Genomic DNA, 16,152 nt, shown 5'->3' on the forward strand with positions numbered 1-16,152 from the left:
TCTCTAGTTCATTTCATTCTAGAATACTAGGGACACAATGGAAGGAAAATGGAATCACTATTTTATTTGTATAGCATCTGCCTTGAAGTACAAGATGCTTTACAATTTAAAAAGAAATATACAGGTGAAATGAGTTACCAAAATACCAGTTAGAAACTTCAGTTAGATCAGACTGTCACTGTTTCTGTGTGGTAGCGTTTCAGATGTCAGACTACTGAACTAATATTTTGCATTTTTAATAGTGCTTAATCCCTAAGGATTCCGAAGTGCTGCACAAACTAGAGTATGATCCTGAAGTGAATTCTTGGTAGGTGGAACCCTGGGCCTACACGGAGCCTCACTGAAGTCTGTGGGGCACTGCCCAGAGCTCATTGCGGGGTTGGGATCAGAACAGATCCTTATATCAGTAGTTACTTGGTGAGCTTTATACATAGTGGTTTATTTAATTCACCATTGAAATGCTGCTGTGCCAGGATTGGATCATGGCAGCTGTTAAAACAGTGCCTAGTAACTGCATAAGGGTTTAGGACAAGAAAGTAATAGAACCATATCCTACTGAAATGGCAGATTAAGTTACTGCAGTATGAAACATGCAGTATTACTTCCCTCTGGGCTTGCAATTCTGATGCCAAATTAGTTTAATATGATAACGTGTTTGTCTGTGAAATACTTAGTACTGTAATAGATGTACCAGTGGGGAATAAAAGTAATGCTAGGGGAAGAATCGGGTATGGTGGGGTGGGGGGGAGTTTGCTAAATAGCCTGAGCTGGCTTTTCATTTTCTGATTTATATTAAAGTTTCTGCAGTGATTTAAGGAGGGGAAAAAAGTTTTTTCTTCACTGTGACTCTACCCCCAAATGTTCTTACTGAGGGATGAGCCCCGTAGCACAGGTTAGCATGCTTTGTATTAGGCGGTGATACTGTTAGAGCCATACTGGCAAATGATCAGGCTTCTGTTTTAGTGACAGCAGTATACATTCAGGGGGAACCATCTGTCTGTATTGTCTGAAGGTGTTTCAGGTATTGGAAGGGAAGGTGGAACTTGGTGAGGCTAAATGTTATTCACAAAGTCTGAAAGTTAATTGTGCCCTGCACCCACTCTCACGGCCGGATCTTGCTCATGTAGTACATTTAATACAACAAGAAATGTCTGTAATGCTCAGCATTTCTGCAGCACATCACAAACACGAGTCCTCACAGCTACACTTTTAAGGTAGGTCCCCCCAAACTTCCCCCAAGCTACCTCATTATCCATCTTCAACCCCCCCACCCCCATACTCCCCTTTGCAGTGGTGCCTACAAAACACTTGGCAACGGTTAGGCTCCTGGTGCACTGAAACAGCAGCCTCCCATGCCAACCAATATTGTCTCATTGTTTCCTGGTGCTCCCCCTCTGTGTGTATCCATCTCTTGTCTTATACTTGGATTTTAAGGTGCTTGGGGCAGAGATTATCTTCTTGTTCTGTTTTTGTATAGTGTGCAGCAGAGTTGGTCCCGGTCCATGACTAGGACTCCTAAGTGCTGAGGTAATGCAAATAACAACAACAAAGGCAGGTGATTGTTACCCTCATGTTACAGACCGGAAAAGCGAGGCAGAGGTTGTGATTTGGCAGAGGGTATCAGTCTGAGCTAGAACTCAGGGGTGCTGAGGTGATTTGTGTGTCAAACATTATTTGGCAATAAAATTTTTGCAGACTTGCCAAACAGGTAATAGATTTTATTTCTGAAGGAACTGAGCAAGATCTGGAAGTTTCAAAAAGTTCTGAAAAATCAGTATTATTTAGGAGTCTGTATGTTTAAATAGCTGCAAGATGTGATATCCCAAGGAAGTGGACGACTTGGCCTTTTGTAGGAAGTTGCAGGAAAGATTCAGGTGAATTCAGGTGAACAACAGAAGCTGGTACAGGCCATCTCTCAGTGGAGCGGCAAAATAGTATCGCAGGTTTACAAACACAGTGCAAAACTAACTTTAGGGGCCTCTGCTTTGTGCTCCAAAGGAAAGATCTAGTTGCACTGTGTCTGGTCACTGTCTTTGAAGATTTAGATTTCCCATCCCTTAGCACTGCCTCATGCTGAGAGGCTTTTCACTCGCTCCCACCCTCCTATAGTACATTGGTTCCCACTTGAGGGGACACAATTGATCTCGATAAAGAAAGTTTCAGACAAGATACTGATCACTTGTTTCTCTTGCTGAGGTTTCCTAGCTAAATATCTGTCTGTGGGTATTATTTGTTCCTTCTTAGATTAGGGAAGTCCCACATGCTGCTAGTGAAGGGCCTGTGGCTCCAGAGGCAGAGTTGATAGCCTTATTACCCCAGTGGTAAAGTATTAAGTGCAAAGTTACTTGGTTCAGAGGCTGGTAAATAACTGAAATCCTGCTTGGTGCTTTTGAATATACCTGGCATTCCTTATTCTTTGGAGCCGTTTTGCTATGGTGAGATTGCACAAGGTGTTACTGTCACTGCTGGACTTTCCTTGCATTGGGGGTGTAGAGATTTGCAATTTAATTTGGCTGTGATCTGTTCCCTGTGCTGAATTATGTCTGGACAGGAAGTCCTGAAATTATTGTATAGCATTGCTGAGAGCGTCTTGCTAGTTGCCGTGCCCTACATTGGTCATGGGCGAAGTGATTGAATCCTGCATAGAATTTTTGAAGGGTTTTGGAATCCCTCAGATGATATTTATAGCACTTTTCTTTCCGGAGTGTGTTGGATTATAGATGAAAAATTAATATTCCTAGAACAAGGTCACAGCCCAAATAAGCTGGGTTTGTGATTGAAGATGAGAGCTCTGTTTATTTCAAACAAACCAACCAAGCCCACAAACCCGTTTAATGTTTTCATAGATTGTAGGGCTGGAAGGGACCTTGAGAGGTCATCGAGTCCAGTCCTCTGCCCTCATGGCAGGACCAAAGATGATCTAGACCATCCCTGATAGACATTTATCTAACCTACTCTTAAATATCTCCAGAGATGCAGATTCTGCAACCTCCCTAGGCAATTTATTCCAGTGTTTAACCACCCTGACAGTTAGGAACTTTTTCATAATGTCCAACCTAAACCTCCCTTGCTGCAGTTTAAGCCCATTGCTGCTTGTTCTGTCCTTAGAGGCTAAGGTGAACAAGTTTTCTCCCTCCTCCTTATGACACCCTTTTAGATACCTGAGAACTGCTATCATGGCCCCTCTCAGTCTTCTCTTTTCCAAACTAACCAAACCCAGTTCTCTCAGCCTCCTTCCTAGGTCATGTTCTCTAGACCCGTAATCATTCTTGGTGCTCTTCTCTGGACTTTCTCCAAGTTGTCCACATCTTTCCTGAAATGTGACGCCCAGAACTGGACACAAAACTCCAGCTGAGGCCTAACCAGCGCAGAGTAGAGCGGAAGAATGACTTCTCGTGTCTTGCTCACAACACACCTGTGAATGCATCCCAGAATCACGTTTGCTTTTTTTGCAACAGCATCACACTGTTGACTCATATTTCGCTTGTGGTCCACTATAACCCCCAGATCCCTTTCTGCCGTACTCCTTCCTAGACAGTCTCTTCCCATTCTGTATGTGTGAAACTGATTGTTCCTTCCTAAGTGGAGCACTTTGCATTTGTCTTTATTAAACTTCATCCTGTTTACCTCAGACCATTTCTCCAATTTGTCCAGATCATTTTGAGTTATGACCCTGTCCTCCAAAGCAGTTGCAACCCCTCCCAGGTTTGTATCATCTTGGAAACATCTTGACTTGAGGAGTCGCTTCCCCACCTTTCTCTGGGATGAGAGGTGAACGTGTGAGAGCAGAAGATGAAAGCAGTGAGAACAGAGATTCAACTGATGGTCTTGGGGCTTTGAGCTGTTTGTTTTGTGCACTTATAAAGTGTCCGTCAGGGTAACACTGAGGTGCCTCCAAGCCATGTAGATGGAAGGATCGGTGTTGACGAATGCGAACTTATATTCCTCAGCCTCTTGCATTTGAGCTGCGGAATGTTAAAGGCTGCCTCCTACCAGGGAGAAAAGTATTTCTGCTCCTAAGACTTAGTCACTTAGATTTGGGGGACAGGAGGGGATGGAAGGCAATCTCCCTGAGCTGTTCCCGCAGAGAGATCTCAGCATGGGTGGAGTGTTGTCCCTTTCAGATCTCACATATTACATGTCAGGGCTTCAGTAAATAGGAAAAGGTGGGTGGCCTTCTGGTTTTACATCTCTGGAGATGGAGTTGGGGTATAAACTTTACTTTGGCGTCCCACCCACTCAGTACCCAGAGTCGGGGAGGGATAGCTCAGTGGTTTGAGCATTGGCCTGCTAAACCCAGGGTTGTGAGTTCAATCCTTGAGGAGGCCACTTAGGGATCTGGGGCAAAAATTGGTCCTGCTAGTGAAGGCAGGGGGCTGGACTCGATGACCTTTCAAGGTCCCTTCCAGTTCTAGGAGATTGGTATATCTCCAATTATTACCTTTATTACCTTTTCAGTTTCTAATAGTCTGTTCTCTCATCTCCTCCCCTCCCCAACCTCCCCCCCCGCAGAGTTCTACCTTGTAAATACTGTTATTTGTATATACTGTAAATGATGACATCGGTGGGCACTAACCGAGCCCGGGGGAACTGGGAGCAGACACAGACACAGAGCCAGACACAGCACAAGCAGCGGCCACAGGTAAGGGAGTGTCCATGGAAACCAGTTGACTTTGAGGTGGAGACCTGGCACCTTCAGCTGCTCCAAGCAGTTGACTAATAACTGGGCTTGGCCTAACACAGGGGTTCTTAACCTTTTTCTTTCAGAGCCTCCCCCCAATAAAAACTCCAGGCCCTAGCAAGGATGGGGGGGCACTCAGGGCTCCTGGCTTCAGTGACCGGATATATTGGGGAGGGGGGGCTTGAGGCTTTAGCCTTGTGGGACTTGAGGCTTCAGCCGTGGGGGGAGGGGGCTCCATGCTCTGGACATCAGCCATGGGACAGCCGTGGGGTTGAGGGGCTTGGGGCTATGGGTGGGGATTCGGCTCTGCGGGGGCCCTCACGGCTTCTTCCTCATGTGGGCACTGGGGCTCGGGGCTTTAGACCCGGGCGGAGTGCTGGTGCTCCGGGCTTCAGCTCCGCTGGGGTGCCATGGCTCGGGGCTCCCTGCAGTTCTGCTCCTGGTTTCAGCCCTTTGCCTCAGGCACAGGTCCCTATGGCCCCCTAAAACCAGCTTGCAGACCCCCAGAGGGATGCGGACGCTGGCTGAGAGCCATTAGCTTAACATACCTCCTAGAACAGCTTCCTCTGTTCTGAAGTGCGCTGTGGTTAGAGGCAGGTGGACAGGCTAACCAGGGGCTCTCTGACAGTGCGATCACTGCTTCAGTGTGTCCAAGTGAGAGCCTGAGCTGGAACCTCTCCATTTTCCAGACTGCTCTCTGTCGCTGAAGGTAAACCCAGCTGGCTGATGTGCCACTTGCAGAGTTTGCTTTGAGGTTCTTGTTCCTTCCTGTACTGAGGGATCTGTCCTGGGAAGCTAGTTCATTGTGAGATTGTTGGCTCATAGAGGTTCAATGGCATTTTGTTCTCCTCCAGACCTCGCCACCTGCTTCTCTTTCATCTTTATCTCCACTTTGAGACCTCCCGCCTGTGTGCCCCTCTTCCCCCGATTCCTTACTGGTGTTCTGAAGGAAGCTGTAAGTGCTTAGAAGAGAGTTAGTTTGAAATGCACAGCTCTAACCCTCCTCCGTTATCATCCACAATCTCTCTAGGCCACTGCAGAACAGATTCGACTTGCACAGATGATTTCGGACCACAACGATGCTGACTTTGAGGAGAAGGTGAAACAAGTGAGTGGGGAGAACTCAGGGTTGAGCAGTGTCTCGAGCTAGAGTGGAAGTTGGCAGCTCTGTTTCCAGGAGCTGAAGTGCCAGCTGTGTTGAACCTGAGGCTGAGAACAACAATGGCAATTCTGAAATAAGCTAGAACAGGCCAGTGATGGAGGGCTGGGGGGAAGCAGGTCAAAAGGGCAGCTAACTTCGATACTTTTGCTAGGCCAGGAGGTCTGCCCTTCATTGTCATCTTGTTCCTTCTGTTAAGAGAGTTCTCTGCAGTGGGGCAGACCCAGGGAGAGCTGCCCTTGGGACAACAAGCTGCCTCGGTCAGAGGAGGCAGATACCAAAGCTTTTGTCCCCCACATGTGAGCTCACGAGGTTGAGCCATCAGCCCTTCAGTTCTCTCTGCAGCACTATTGCCCTTTTGTTGTGAGGGCCTTTGGCCAACACCTGGAGTTACTTTGGGCTTTGCAAGGCTCTGCCTCCACGTTGACTGGTGGGAGGTGACTTTAGGACTTCTGAGACATGGGGGCACCCTCACTCCTGCTTCTCTGCCCCCCCCCCGTGTATGTTCTGGGCCACACAGTTAAACTAAGGGACAGCAAGGAGACATCCACGCCTGGACACTTCTTGGTAGCTCTTCTCTTCTGCAATTACAGGTTTTCTCTCCTCTCAAACCCAAGGCATTTCTTAGCTCTAAGGAGGTGTCAGTCCTCTCTGGGTTTGGAATGAGCTGATTGTGTCCTCTTCCTCCCCACAGCTGATTGATATCACGGGCAAGAACCAAGATGAGTGTGTGATTGCGCTGCACGACTGTAACGGGGATGTCAACAGAGCCATCAACGTGCTGCTGGAGGGGAATCCGGACACGGTAGGACAGGCTCCTTCAGCTTCGATTAGCAGAAAGGTGGTTGTGTGAAGCCTGGTTGGAGCTAGTGATCTCCAGGTGATACAGCTAAGTGCGCCTGCAGAGCACACGGGACGGGATAGTTTGGAAAGTGCCAGTCAGGAGGCCCTGACAGTTAAGAGTGCAGGGCACCTGTAATGGGAGGCCATGCCCTGGCTTGTTTAACGGCCTTTCCTGTTTGTGCATTGGGGAACAGATCAAGGTGCAGTCATCTGACAGCCTCAAAGGAAGCAAGCGAGGAACCTAGTGTAAACCTCTGTTTCCGGAACTTTAACATCTTTGGCCCTGGGTTTTTACCTTGATCTTGGTGCAATCCCGTGTCTCTCAGCTGAGGCGTTCGCCATTGCATGGGCTGTCCCTGCTGTAGCATGCTAGGGTCCGGCGCTGCTAGGTGCAGTGTGTCTGCTAGTTAGACTTGAGCGCCAGGGTTCATGTGAGTGCCCATGTTCTCTCCTACTTAGCTACCCCTCAGCATGAGCTTCTCAGTAGGCATCTGCCCAAAGGAAGCCTCCCACCTAGCGCCAGGGAGTGTCCGTCACCTCTGTGTAAAGGAGCCCAAACATTCATTCTGTTACAACTGATGAAACTATCAGTGAATAATGTCAAAGGCCCTGCCAAACTGCAGCTGAAGGTCAGCGCTTGCCTATCTGGGTACAGTGAGGTACTGTTGGTATTGGAAGGCTGATCTCAGCCAGATTCCCTAGCTCTACTGGGTTTGAAACTCTCACTTGAGTGTGTGGTGCATTAGCTGGGTTTCTTTCAGTTAAAAGTAAAAAGAGGATGTTCTGATTACTGAACTGTATGTCCCTGCCATCTGTATTCTGCATAACATCTCTCCTCCCAATTGGTGGACTCCCACATGCTTTGGCATCTACTGAGTTCTGTACTGTCCGCGTGGTGGATGCTTCCATCTCGTCACGGAGCCATGTGGGTTTAAGGACCAGCCCTTTCTGCCCAGAAGCCTGCAAGAACTGGCTGTCGGTTAGCTGTAAACTCATTTTAAACGTAACAGGAGTACATCTAACCTAGGCAAATCTTAGCTGTGGTTCTGTGCTTCACCCAGAATCACTTCCAGGGCTTCTTCCAATAAAACTGACATGCCATTACAACCGTAGCAGTTTAATTTCTTAAATGAATGAGTTGCTCATGAAAATAATGTTGTGGGTTATATCAAATGTGAAGGTATGCCCTACTTCCTTTACATGGCAGCTGAGGCACTCAGCAGTGTGAGATGCCAGACACAGTCACTGCAGTAGCTTTGCAAAGGCAGGACCAGCGTTGGCAGGGTAAAACCTTCTCCGTGCCAGCCACTTCTTTAGTCTGCAGTGCCATAGGGGGCTTGCAGGTTGCCACCTGCAGCGATCTGAGCAGAGTCTTCATCTGCACTGAAATTGGTGAAGGCTTTCTGAGCCTCTCCTGGTCTGAGAGAACATAAGAACATAAGAAAGGCCGTACCGGGTCAGACCAAAGGTCCATCTAGCCCAGTATCTGTCTACCGACAGTGGCCAATGCCAGGTGCCCCAGAGGGAGTGAATCTAACAGGCAATGATCAAGTGACCTCTCTCCTGCCATCCATCTCCATCCTCTGACGAACAGAGGCTAGGGACACCATTCTTACCCATTCTGGCTAATAGCCATTTATGGACTTAGCCACCATGAATTTATCCAGTCCCCTTTTAAACATTGTTATAGTCCTAGCCTTCACAACCTCCTCAGGTAAGGAGTTCCACAAGTTGACTGTGCGCTGCGTGAAGAAGAACTTCCTTTTATTTGTTTTAAACCTGCTGCCTATTAATTTCATTTGGTGACCCCTAGTTCTTGTATTAATTGTATTAGTTCAACTTCTGCTGAACAACTCAGTGAAAAGATGTTTGTTAGGATGATGCGCCATTGATAATGAGTGTCTCAAAGATGCCCTAACGCTAGTGAGTGCTGGCTCACTTGCTTAATGGAGTAGTATTGGAACAAGCCATACTCCAGAGGGTAGAAGAGCAGACAGGGTATTAGTTCTGAGTTTGATTGTTTTTATAGTTGTGCTGTACAAAGTAAATACTATCCTGACTTCCTTCTGAGTCAGTTGCCTGTGAAGAGAGAGAGGAGACTCTGGTTTGAGGCCAGTGTGTGCCTAAAAGCTTTTTTGCCACTCTCTCTGTGTTGCCATCCACGGCCAGCTGTTCATTAGTCAGCAAGTCATGTTTTCAGGTGTGTGTCAGTGACTTGTGACTCAGTGTTAATTGTGCTAACAGCATATAGCATTGGTTCAAAATGAATGTGAAACCATTTCGTACTGGCATGAAATAAAACTGCCTTGGGTGATTGGGATGAGGTGGTGACGTGTTGTTTAATTAAACTCAGAATGACTTGAGCATTCCTGTTTGGGGGTTTTTTGGTGTCTCCCACAATACTCTCCTCCCTGGAACCAGGCAGGTGTGTAGAGATGCCTCTGTGGTGGGAAAAGCAGGTACCCTGGGATTTTTTTTGTAATTTCCAGAGTTAACATATTATGTGGACAGATACTGGGGGCCAAGCAAGTGACACCTTTTTGGGTTGTCTTGCCAAAAAACTCGGGCAGTTCCTTCCTGCCGTTACAGCCGAAACGTTACTTTCAAATGACTGAGCTAACGTAATGTTCGTCGAGCAGTCCTTTAATTGGATCTTCTCTGGGTTGAGTGACCTAGCGCAGATCTGTGCCCGAGATCCCTAGGTAATGAGCTGAGTGATCACTGGAACTTTTAAAAAGTTTCTGTGGCTATTGTGAAATCACTTCACTTGCCTTAAATGAGGGCAAGTGAGAACCCTTTCTGGGGGGCAGTAGCCTGAGGGGTCTCAGGCAGCAGAGAAAAGTCAAATTGGCCAACATGTGGAGTGACTTAAAAGAGATGATGGTTCTTTCTTCAGTTCCTGGGGCCGAGCTGTTTGGGTTATAAGAGCAAGCACAGCTCAAATCATCGATTGGCCTCTGAGATGGGCTAAACCAAAACAGCACCCCCCAGCCCTGTACAACTGCCTGCAAGTCAGCAGGGGAGGGGCCTGTCTTGTCCATGCTGGGTCTGTTCGAAGGGCAAACTTGAGCCCTTTAGGGTTCAGTCGAACATCACTTAAAATGAAAGAATGCAAACCGAGGAGCAAGCATTCCTGGGTGGGTGGGTGACTGAGCGAAAGCTGCCAGGAGCCTGTCAGCTCAGACAGTGGAGAGGAAGTCGGCAGTGGCTGTGATGTGACGCTTTGGATAAGTGCCTATCTTGCTTTATTGGCACAGTTTTCTGTCCTCTCTCATTATATTCTCCCCAGGATGTTAAATTATGCATGTAGCCTGCATCCAGTGTTGCTCAAATGATGAACTTCTTTCCCCCTCTGCTAAACTTCAGCATTCCTGGGAAATGGTTGGGAAGAAGAAAGGAGTCTCGGGGCAGAAGGACAGTGGGCAGACAGAACCCAGCGAAGAAGGCAAAGAGAACCGGGACAGGGATCGGGATTACAGCCGGCGACGTGGCGGGCCACCGAGACGAGGCCGAGGCACCAGCCGTGGAAGAGAGTGTATGAGCCTGCCCTTTAATAGCAACTATAACTATCATGGTACATGGCAGGCACTTAAAGCGTTGTGCTGACGTTCGTGTTAAAGCTCATAAGTCTAGAAAAATAACTACAAAACCCATCCTCTTGTATGTGTGCAGGGTCCCATCTGGTGCCGGGTCCCTGGGCGATGGATTCACGCCATAGCTGCCAAACGGCACTCAGGAGCAAACCATGGTGCCATAGCATCTATTGCTCTGTCTGTTTCCCACGCCACCCCCACCACGTGCTTTAGGGTTTCCTGTCCTGAGTCCAGAATAATGATGGCAGTTGTCCTAGTGTCATCTCTGTGTCTTTCAGTTCGGGGCCAGGAGAATGGACTGGATGGTGGTAAGAGTGGAGGCTCCTCTGGAAGAGGCACAGAGAGAGGGAGACGGGGCCGCGGACGAGGCAGAGGTACACAAAGGGGGGGTGGGTCTGATGTAGCTATTTCCCATTGACTTCAAAAAGCTCTTCTGTAGAGAGGTCTTGAGGGGCTGAATAGAAGTCCCAGGCAGTAAATATTTTTCATCTCTAGTGTTAATGCTTAGCACCTACATATTGCTTTGCACCTGGTAAGCACAGTAGAGCCGTTAGCTAGTTCTCATACCCTAGCCGGAGGCTTAGTTAAATATTACCCCATTTTACAGGTGGGGGGGAACGAAGACAAAGGTGGCTATTGTATGAGTTCAGGGAAAGCATTCGATAGCAGCAGAATCTAAGTGCTGGTACTTCTGGGCAGCTTTGCTGCCTCTCTGTGAGCAGCACTCATTCATTCTCATTGCTGAGAGTCTAAAAATAAATCTTTCCATGAAACAACCTGAGCCGTTTGGTAGTTGCTGATGAGGCCATGTCCTATAGATTTGGAGTCTGGCCTCTCATATTTGTGCCTTGTGACTGATGGGGAGCTAATCTGTGGCTGGAATCATTTATCCCTAATTACACCTCTAACGTGTAATTCGCATGCATGTAAAAGGAGCAGTCTGAAGCCTTAGCAATGCAGGAAGATGCTGGACATTGTCATACACTGGGCATCTGAACTGCTGCATAGTGTTAAACACTTACCTTCCCAGCAACACACAGCACAGCTGTGAGCCCTGCTGTTTGATGGCAGGACTACACTGATGCGTGTTTGTATCTTACAGGTGGCTCTGGAAGGCGGGGGGGAAGATTTTCTGCCCAGGGAATGGGGTAAGTTTTTATTGGATACAAAACAAGAGAAGCGAGATCATTTGTGAGTTTGTCTCTGCACGGGGGTGGGGTGGGCAGGGGACAGCATAAGTCTAACTGGTGGGTTCTGTCGTTCCTTGCTGGTTTGTGTACCTGTCCCATTGCAGCAGCTGTAGCGTACTGAGGTGCATTTGGGATGGCTAAGGCCGCAGTAGGTTTGTCTTACAAAGTGGACGGGGTCTGCTAGGAATCGTTTAGCTATGTCCCGGTTTCAGTGTGATTGATTTTCATTCACAGCAGTTAGGAGGAAATCTAAACTTGCTCCCCCAAATCTGTGTTCCAGAACTTTCAACCCAGCTGATTATGCAGAGCCAGCTGGCACGGAGGAGAACTATGGGAATAGCAACAACACATGGAACAGTACTGGTAGCTTTGAGCCCGACGATGGGACAAGTAAGTGACCTCCCTGCTTCCGTCCCATTACTGCCTGCTGGTTAGATCAAAAATTGGTTGCTTGCAAGTCCCCTTCAGTCACGTGGATAAAATAGCAAGGGACTGGATTGTGGATTCAGGGCAGGAGTTCAGTCACCTGCTTTCCTTATGCCCAATGCTGTTCTTGTTGCAAGTGTCCGGTGTGTGTTCATTGGGTTTCCTGGTAAGTTTTACTGTCCAACACTTTGAGGTTATCAGTGGAAGTGTGACAGCTGCACAGTCAGATCTAGTATGTGCGCTAGAAGCACCTGAGTCGTGCAGTGCCCTGCCCTGCTATGAGCTGGTGAAGGTGCTGACCAAGGGCACTGGCACACTTGCCTCTGACTGCTTCCTGGCATAGGGGCTGTGTTCTGGCACACCTGTCAGCACGGAGGACATTGTGTAAACAGCAATAAGGCTGACCAATGGCAGCTTTTTATTCTCCTTCCAAAATACCAGCTGAAGTCCTGTTATTTGTTAGTTTCCATTGAGTACGTCCTGTCTGTGTAAGGAAGTGGTTAATATCGTAACTATGCCGTAGTTACGGTAATCTAGCAAATGCATTTTTCTGTCTCACTTTCAAAGCTGTTGGTCATTAGAATGGATTATTGCACCTTCACAGTGTGCAGCTCTGATTTTGTTCTCTTTTGAAGACAGGGAATAGCCTTTTCAAAAAAATCACTCTTTTGGTCACAGCTTTTTAGCAGATTGAAACTCCTACCAATGGGTCTGAGACAGTGTAGCCAGTTAATCTGGACTGCCAGAGGGCTGGATAAGAATCCGTACCTCTGGGGCAAGGGGGGATGTCTGTGTTTACACTGCGTAGGATAAAAGAATGGATAGAAATGCACCACTTCTACTTACTGCAAGTTCATACCTTTCTTTTCCAAGTAGATTTTCATTGTGTGTACACCCAAACCAGTGTTCTTAGGAAGGGTAAATCTAAACAGAGTCTGTAGTTACTGGGTGGGGAGAGACCATTGCTTCACTCCACATAGAAGGATCCAGGTTTGCTTCTGTGCTATAATGTGTCCACAGTGTAATTTCATGATTAGTTCTGTACAAACATGTCATGCATGATCATTTTATGTTTCCATTTTAGCAGCCTTGAGCATCTCTCTTTAATTTTAGCAATATCCACAGGTACAATGTGACTGGTGTACGTGAGGGCAATGAAACTTGTTCTCAAGCCAAAATTTCACTGGTTGTTTTTCTTTTTCTTTTCTTTTTTGTTTCAGGACTTGATTTCATTGGGGGTGAGGGCTCAAATTATCCCCGAAAATTTGACACTGCTCCTGGTATGATACATCCAGGTGCACTAACTGCCCCGGATACCTTTACTTTATAGCTTATTTTAAAAACTGAAATATCTGTGGATATGTCATTCTTATGAATATTTGATGTTTGTTCTGATTGTGCTTTTACTAATGCTGACACCTTAAATGTAAATCAGGAGCGATTCTGTCTAAAGGCACATGGGTGATGTAAAATCCAGGTTCAGCCACTGCTTGTCTGCACCCTCAGCACCACCAGGTTTATGGTCCTGACAGCATCCTACCCAGTACAAGGAAGTGCTAGGCAGCTCAGGCTCCCATCTCTCTCACTCAAATGCCAGAAGTTCAGACTTGGCACGTGCCCCTGAGTCCCAGGCTCAGTGATTCCAGCGCTCTGCTCCCTGGCCTCTAGAACAAGTTTCTGCGGAGGGTCCAGAATGCTGCTGCAGGTGTAATTAGACCGCTAGGCTATCTCAGCACATCCCTCCCTCTTACAACTGCTCCTTGGTAAGCAATGCCTTGATTAGTCGCTGCTCTGGCATGCCACCGCTCCTCCTTCCTGTACACAGATGTGCCCAAGGCTCCTGGATTTCTGAGATTCCCTGCACACTTGATGCCTCAGAGATTTAGGGCCTTGTCACTTTGCTTCCTGCCTTTGGGATATTTCACTATTATGCACTTTAAGACCTGAAGGGCCCATTAGATCATCAGTTCTGAGCTCCTGTATCACACAGGCCAGAGAATTTCACAGTCATCCCTGCATTGAGCCCACTAGCTTGCCTAAAGCAGATCTTCCAGAAAAGCAGCCAGTCTCAATCTGAAGACTTCAAGGGATGGAGAATCCTCCCCTTTACCATGGAACGTGAAGAATAAAGGGGGAAAGCTTGGCCATTTAAGTCAAAGCCTGTTTTTCTGGATAAGGATCCTGTGAGTGTTCGGGTGCAGGTTTTCCATTACCTGCTTCTCCTCCCAGTTCCCCCCCCAAGATTTAGCCTGCATGTCCCTTTCGTCTGCAGTTTCCTGTTCCTTTATGGCCGGTTTGTAGCTCTGAGCTGAGACCTCCAGCAGTGGGTAGCACACAAGCTGTTAGTGTGAAACCAGCTGCTGGAGTTTGGCCATTCAGTGTCGCACCCCTTTGTGTGTGCATCTGGATTTACATTCCAGGACATGGAGCTTCTCGAGCCCAGTCGCTCTTCTCTGAATTAGGTCAGTGAGTATCCACTTAGTGACTTGTCACCTGCAGGCCTCCTGGCCAGTTACGGGAGCAGCAGACTCCGATGTTAATGTTGCAGAGATGTCAGAAAAGAAAAGAAATGGGGTCACCGAGGAGTCCCTCTCTTCAAGCTCATGGCGAGTACAACAGGGCACCAGGCTGTCCAGAGGGAATGGCTAGCTGCTGTTGCAGGAGCAGGCTTTGTGTCTGGGAAGTCATCTGAACCACTGTCCGGTACTAGCTGACTCAATTGCTGCACCTCTGCTGCCTTGAAAATGGATAATATTCCTCGCAGCCAACTCCTTCCCTAAGAGAGAGGAGCAACAGCCCTGGAAGAGACTCTTTCACCAGGTGGGAGAGGGCAGGGCAGGCAATCTCCTGCCTTTCTGAATAGGACACTGTCTTGAGTGTCAGAGTGCTGGATTCGTTGGAGATGATCTCGCTTGGCCAGGAGCTCAGCGGGATGTTTGGTGTATTTTCAGCAAGGTAGATATACAGTGTGTTGGTTAGGAAACCATCCATTTCCTTTCTGGAGAGCATCTTGGATAGAAAGCAGCTCTTTGCATACACTTCTCCTTCCCTCTCCATGCACAAGAAATCTCGGACAGGGCTGGACTGGGTATGTGACACCTGTGAAGCAGCCTGGTAGGGGAGAAGTTTTGGCGTGTCGGGAAGGCCTTTCTCATGGGTCTGGAAGCTGAAGAGTTTAGCTCAGCCTTCCCTGCCCCTCTGCTCTTCCTCTTATTCCCAAAACTGGACTGAGAGAGGGAAATTAAAATGGAGCCCAGGGCCACGTCTCTCAGCACAGACTCTGTTTCTTGCTTTCTGCCAATCGCAGTTGGATTGAGGCACCTCCCCTCTGCTTGGGTAGGGAGATGGGCTGGCGTGCCTGACGGCCTGGAAAGGAGCCTTCACACTGCTGCTGAGGGAGCAAAAAAGTAGATGAGAAATGGGGAAAGCTGGCTTTAACTCTTCCCCACCCCGCAGAAGGGTCGCACGTACCCTTCTCTGCCTGTGTTCTACCATCTGGGGTTCGGGGCTGGGTTCTCTGAGTGTGGGATGCCTGGAGGCTGCAAGGACCCAAGGGGTTAAACTATTAATGTTTTGATCCTTAATAGAATAAAATATTTAGAGGTTTGAATAGGCTCAGTTTGCCAGGCAAAATAAACAATAGGCTCTGCTAGTAATTTGCTTCTTTGGTGCTCTCAAGCAGCTGCATCTCTGGAACTGGGAGACTTTTCAAATCTTGGCCTGACAATGATAGACTATATGGAAATTCCCCTCCCCCTTCCCTCCAAATCTGGGAGGGGTCTGACTAGCCTCTAAGAACCAGAGATCAAAATGTTCCACTTTTACAAGTTCTGAAAGCTCGTCAGCTGATTAAGGTGTTGTCGTGGGCAGAACTTGTCCTATTCTTGTAAATGTCTATAGAATTAACCCCGTTGGCTGTGTGGCTTTTTTATAGTCTGGTTTGTATGGGTGAAAATGACCTGCCGAAAAGTGGCAGGCTGCTTTTGTGCCCTGATTTTTCTGATGTGAAATGCTCCCCCTCTCCTCCCACCCCAGGACCTAAAATTAAGTGTGTGTTGGGGGTGGCACGGGGGACAAGGGACTTGGAACTGGCTTGTAGGGGATGCAGTCAGGTTAAAAACAAATTTAAAAAAAAAAGTAAATTTCTCTATCTTTATAAATGAAACCTTGGAGCATTGAAACCGACATGATGATCTTTTCACTGCAGTATTTTATCTGTTCACCTTTTGCATTTGTCTGAAATTGGGCAAGGAAAATTCA

At 47.7% G+C, this 16,152-nt stretch overlaps 1 protein-coding gene across 1 annotated transcript in view; it reads left to right on the plus strand.

The window, feature by feature from the left end:
* UBAP2L (ubiquitin associated protein 2 like) overlaps window positions 1–16,152 on the plus strand; it is a 44,608-nt gene that overhangs the window by 2,371 nt on the left and 26,085 nt on the right. Inside the window, 7 exon segments of the mRNA XM_044991307.1 lie at window positions 4,513–4,642; window positions 5,712–5,789; window positions 6,535–6,645; window positions 10,050–10,257; window positions 10,555–10,650; window positions 11,379–11,424; window positions 11,747–11,856. Coding sequence (XP_044847242.1) covers window positions 4,553–4,642; window positions 5,712–5,789; window positions 6,535–6,645; window positions 10,050–10,257; window positions 10,555–10,650; window positions 11,379–11,424; window positions 11,747–11,856 — 739 coding nt within the window. The 5' untranslated portion in view covers window positions 4,513–4,552.

This window comes from Mauremys mutica, chromosome 17 (genome assembly GCF_020497125.1).
Source record: "Mauremys mutica isolate MM-2020 ecotype Southern chromosome 17, ASM2049712v1, whole genome shotgun sequence".
NCBI classification, from domain to species: Eukaryota; Metazoa; Chordata; order Testudines; family Geoemydidae; genus Mauremys; species Mauremys mutica.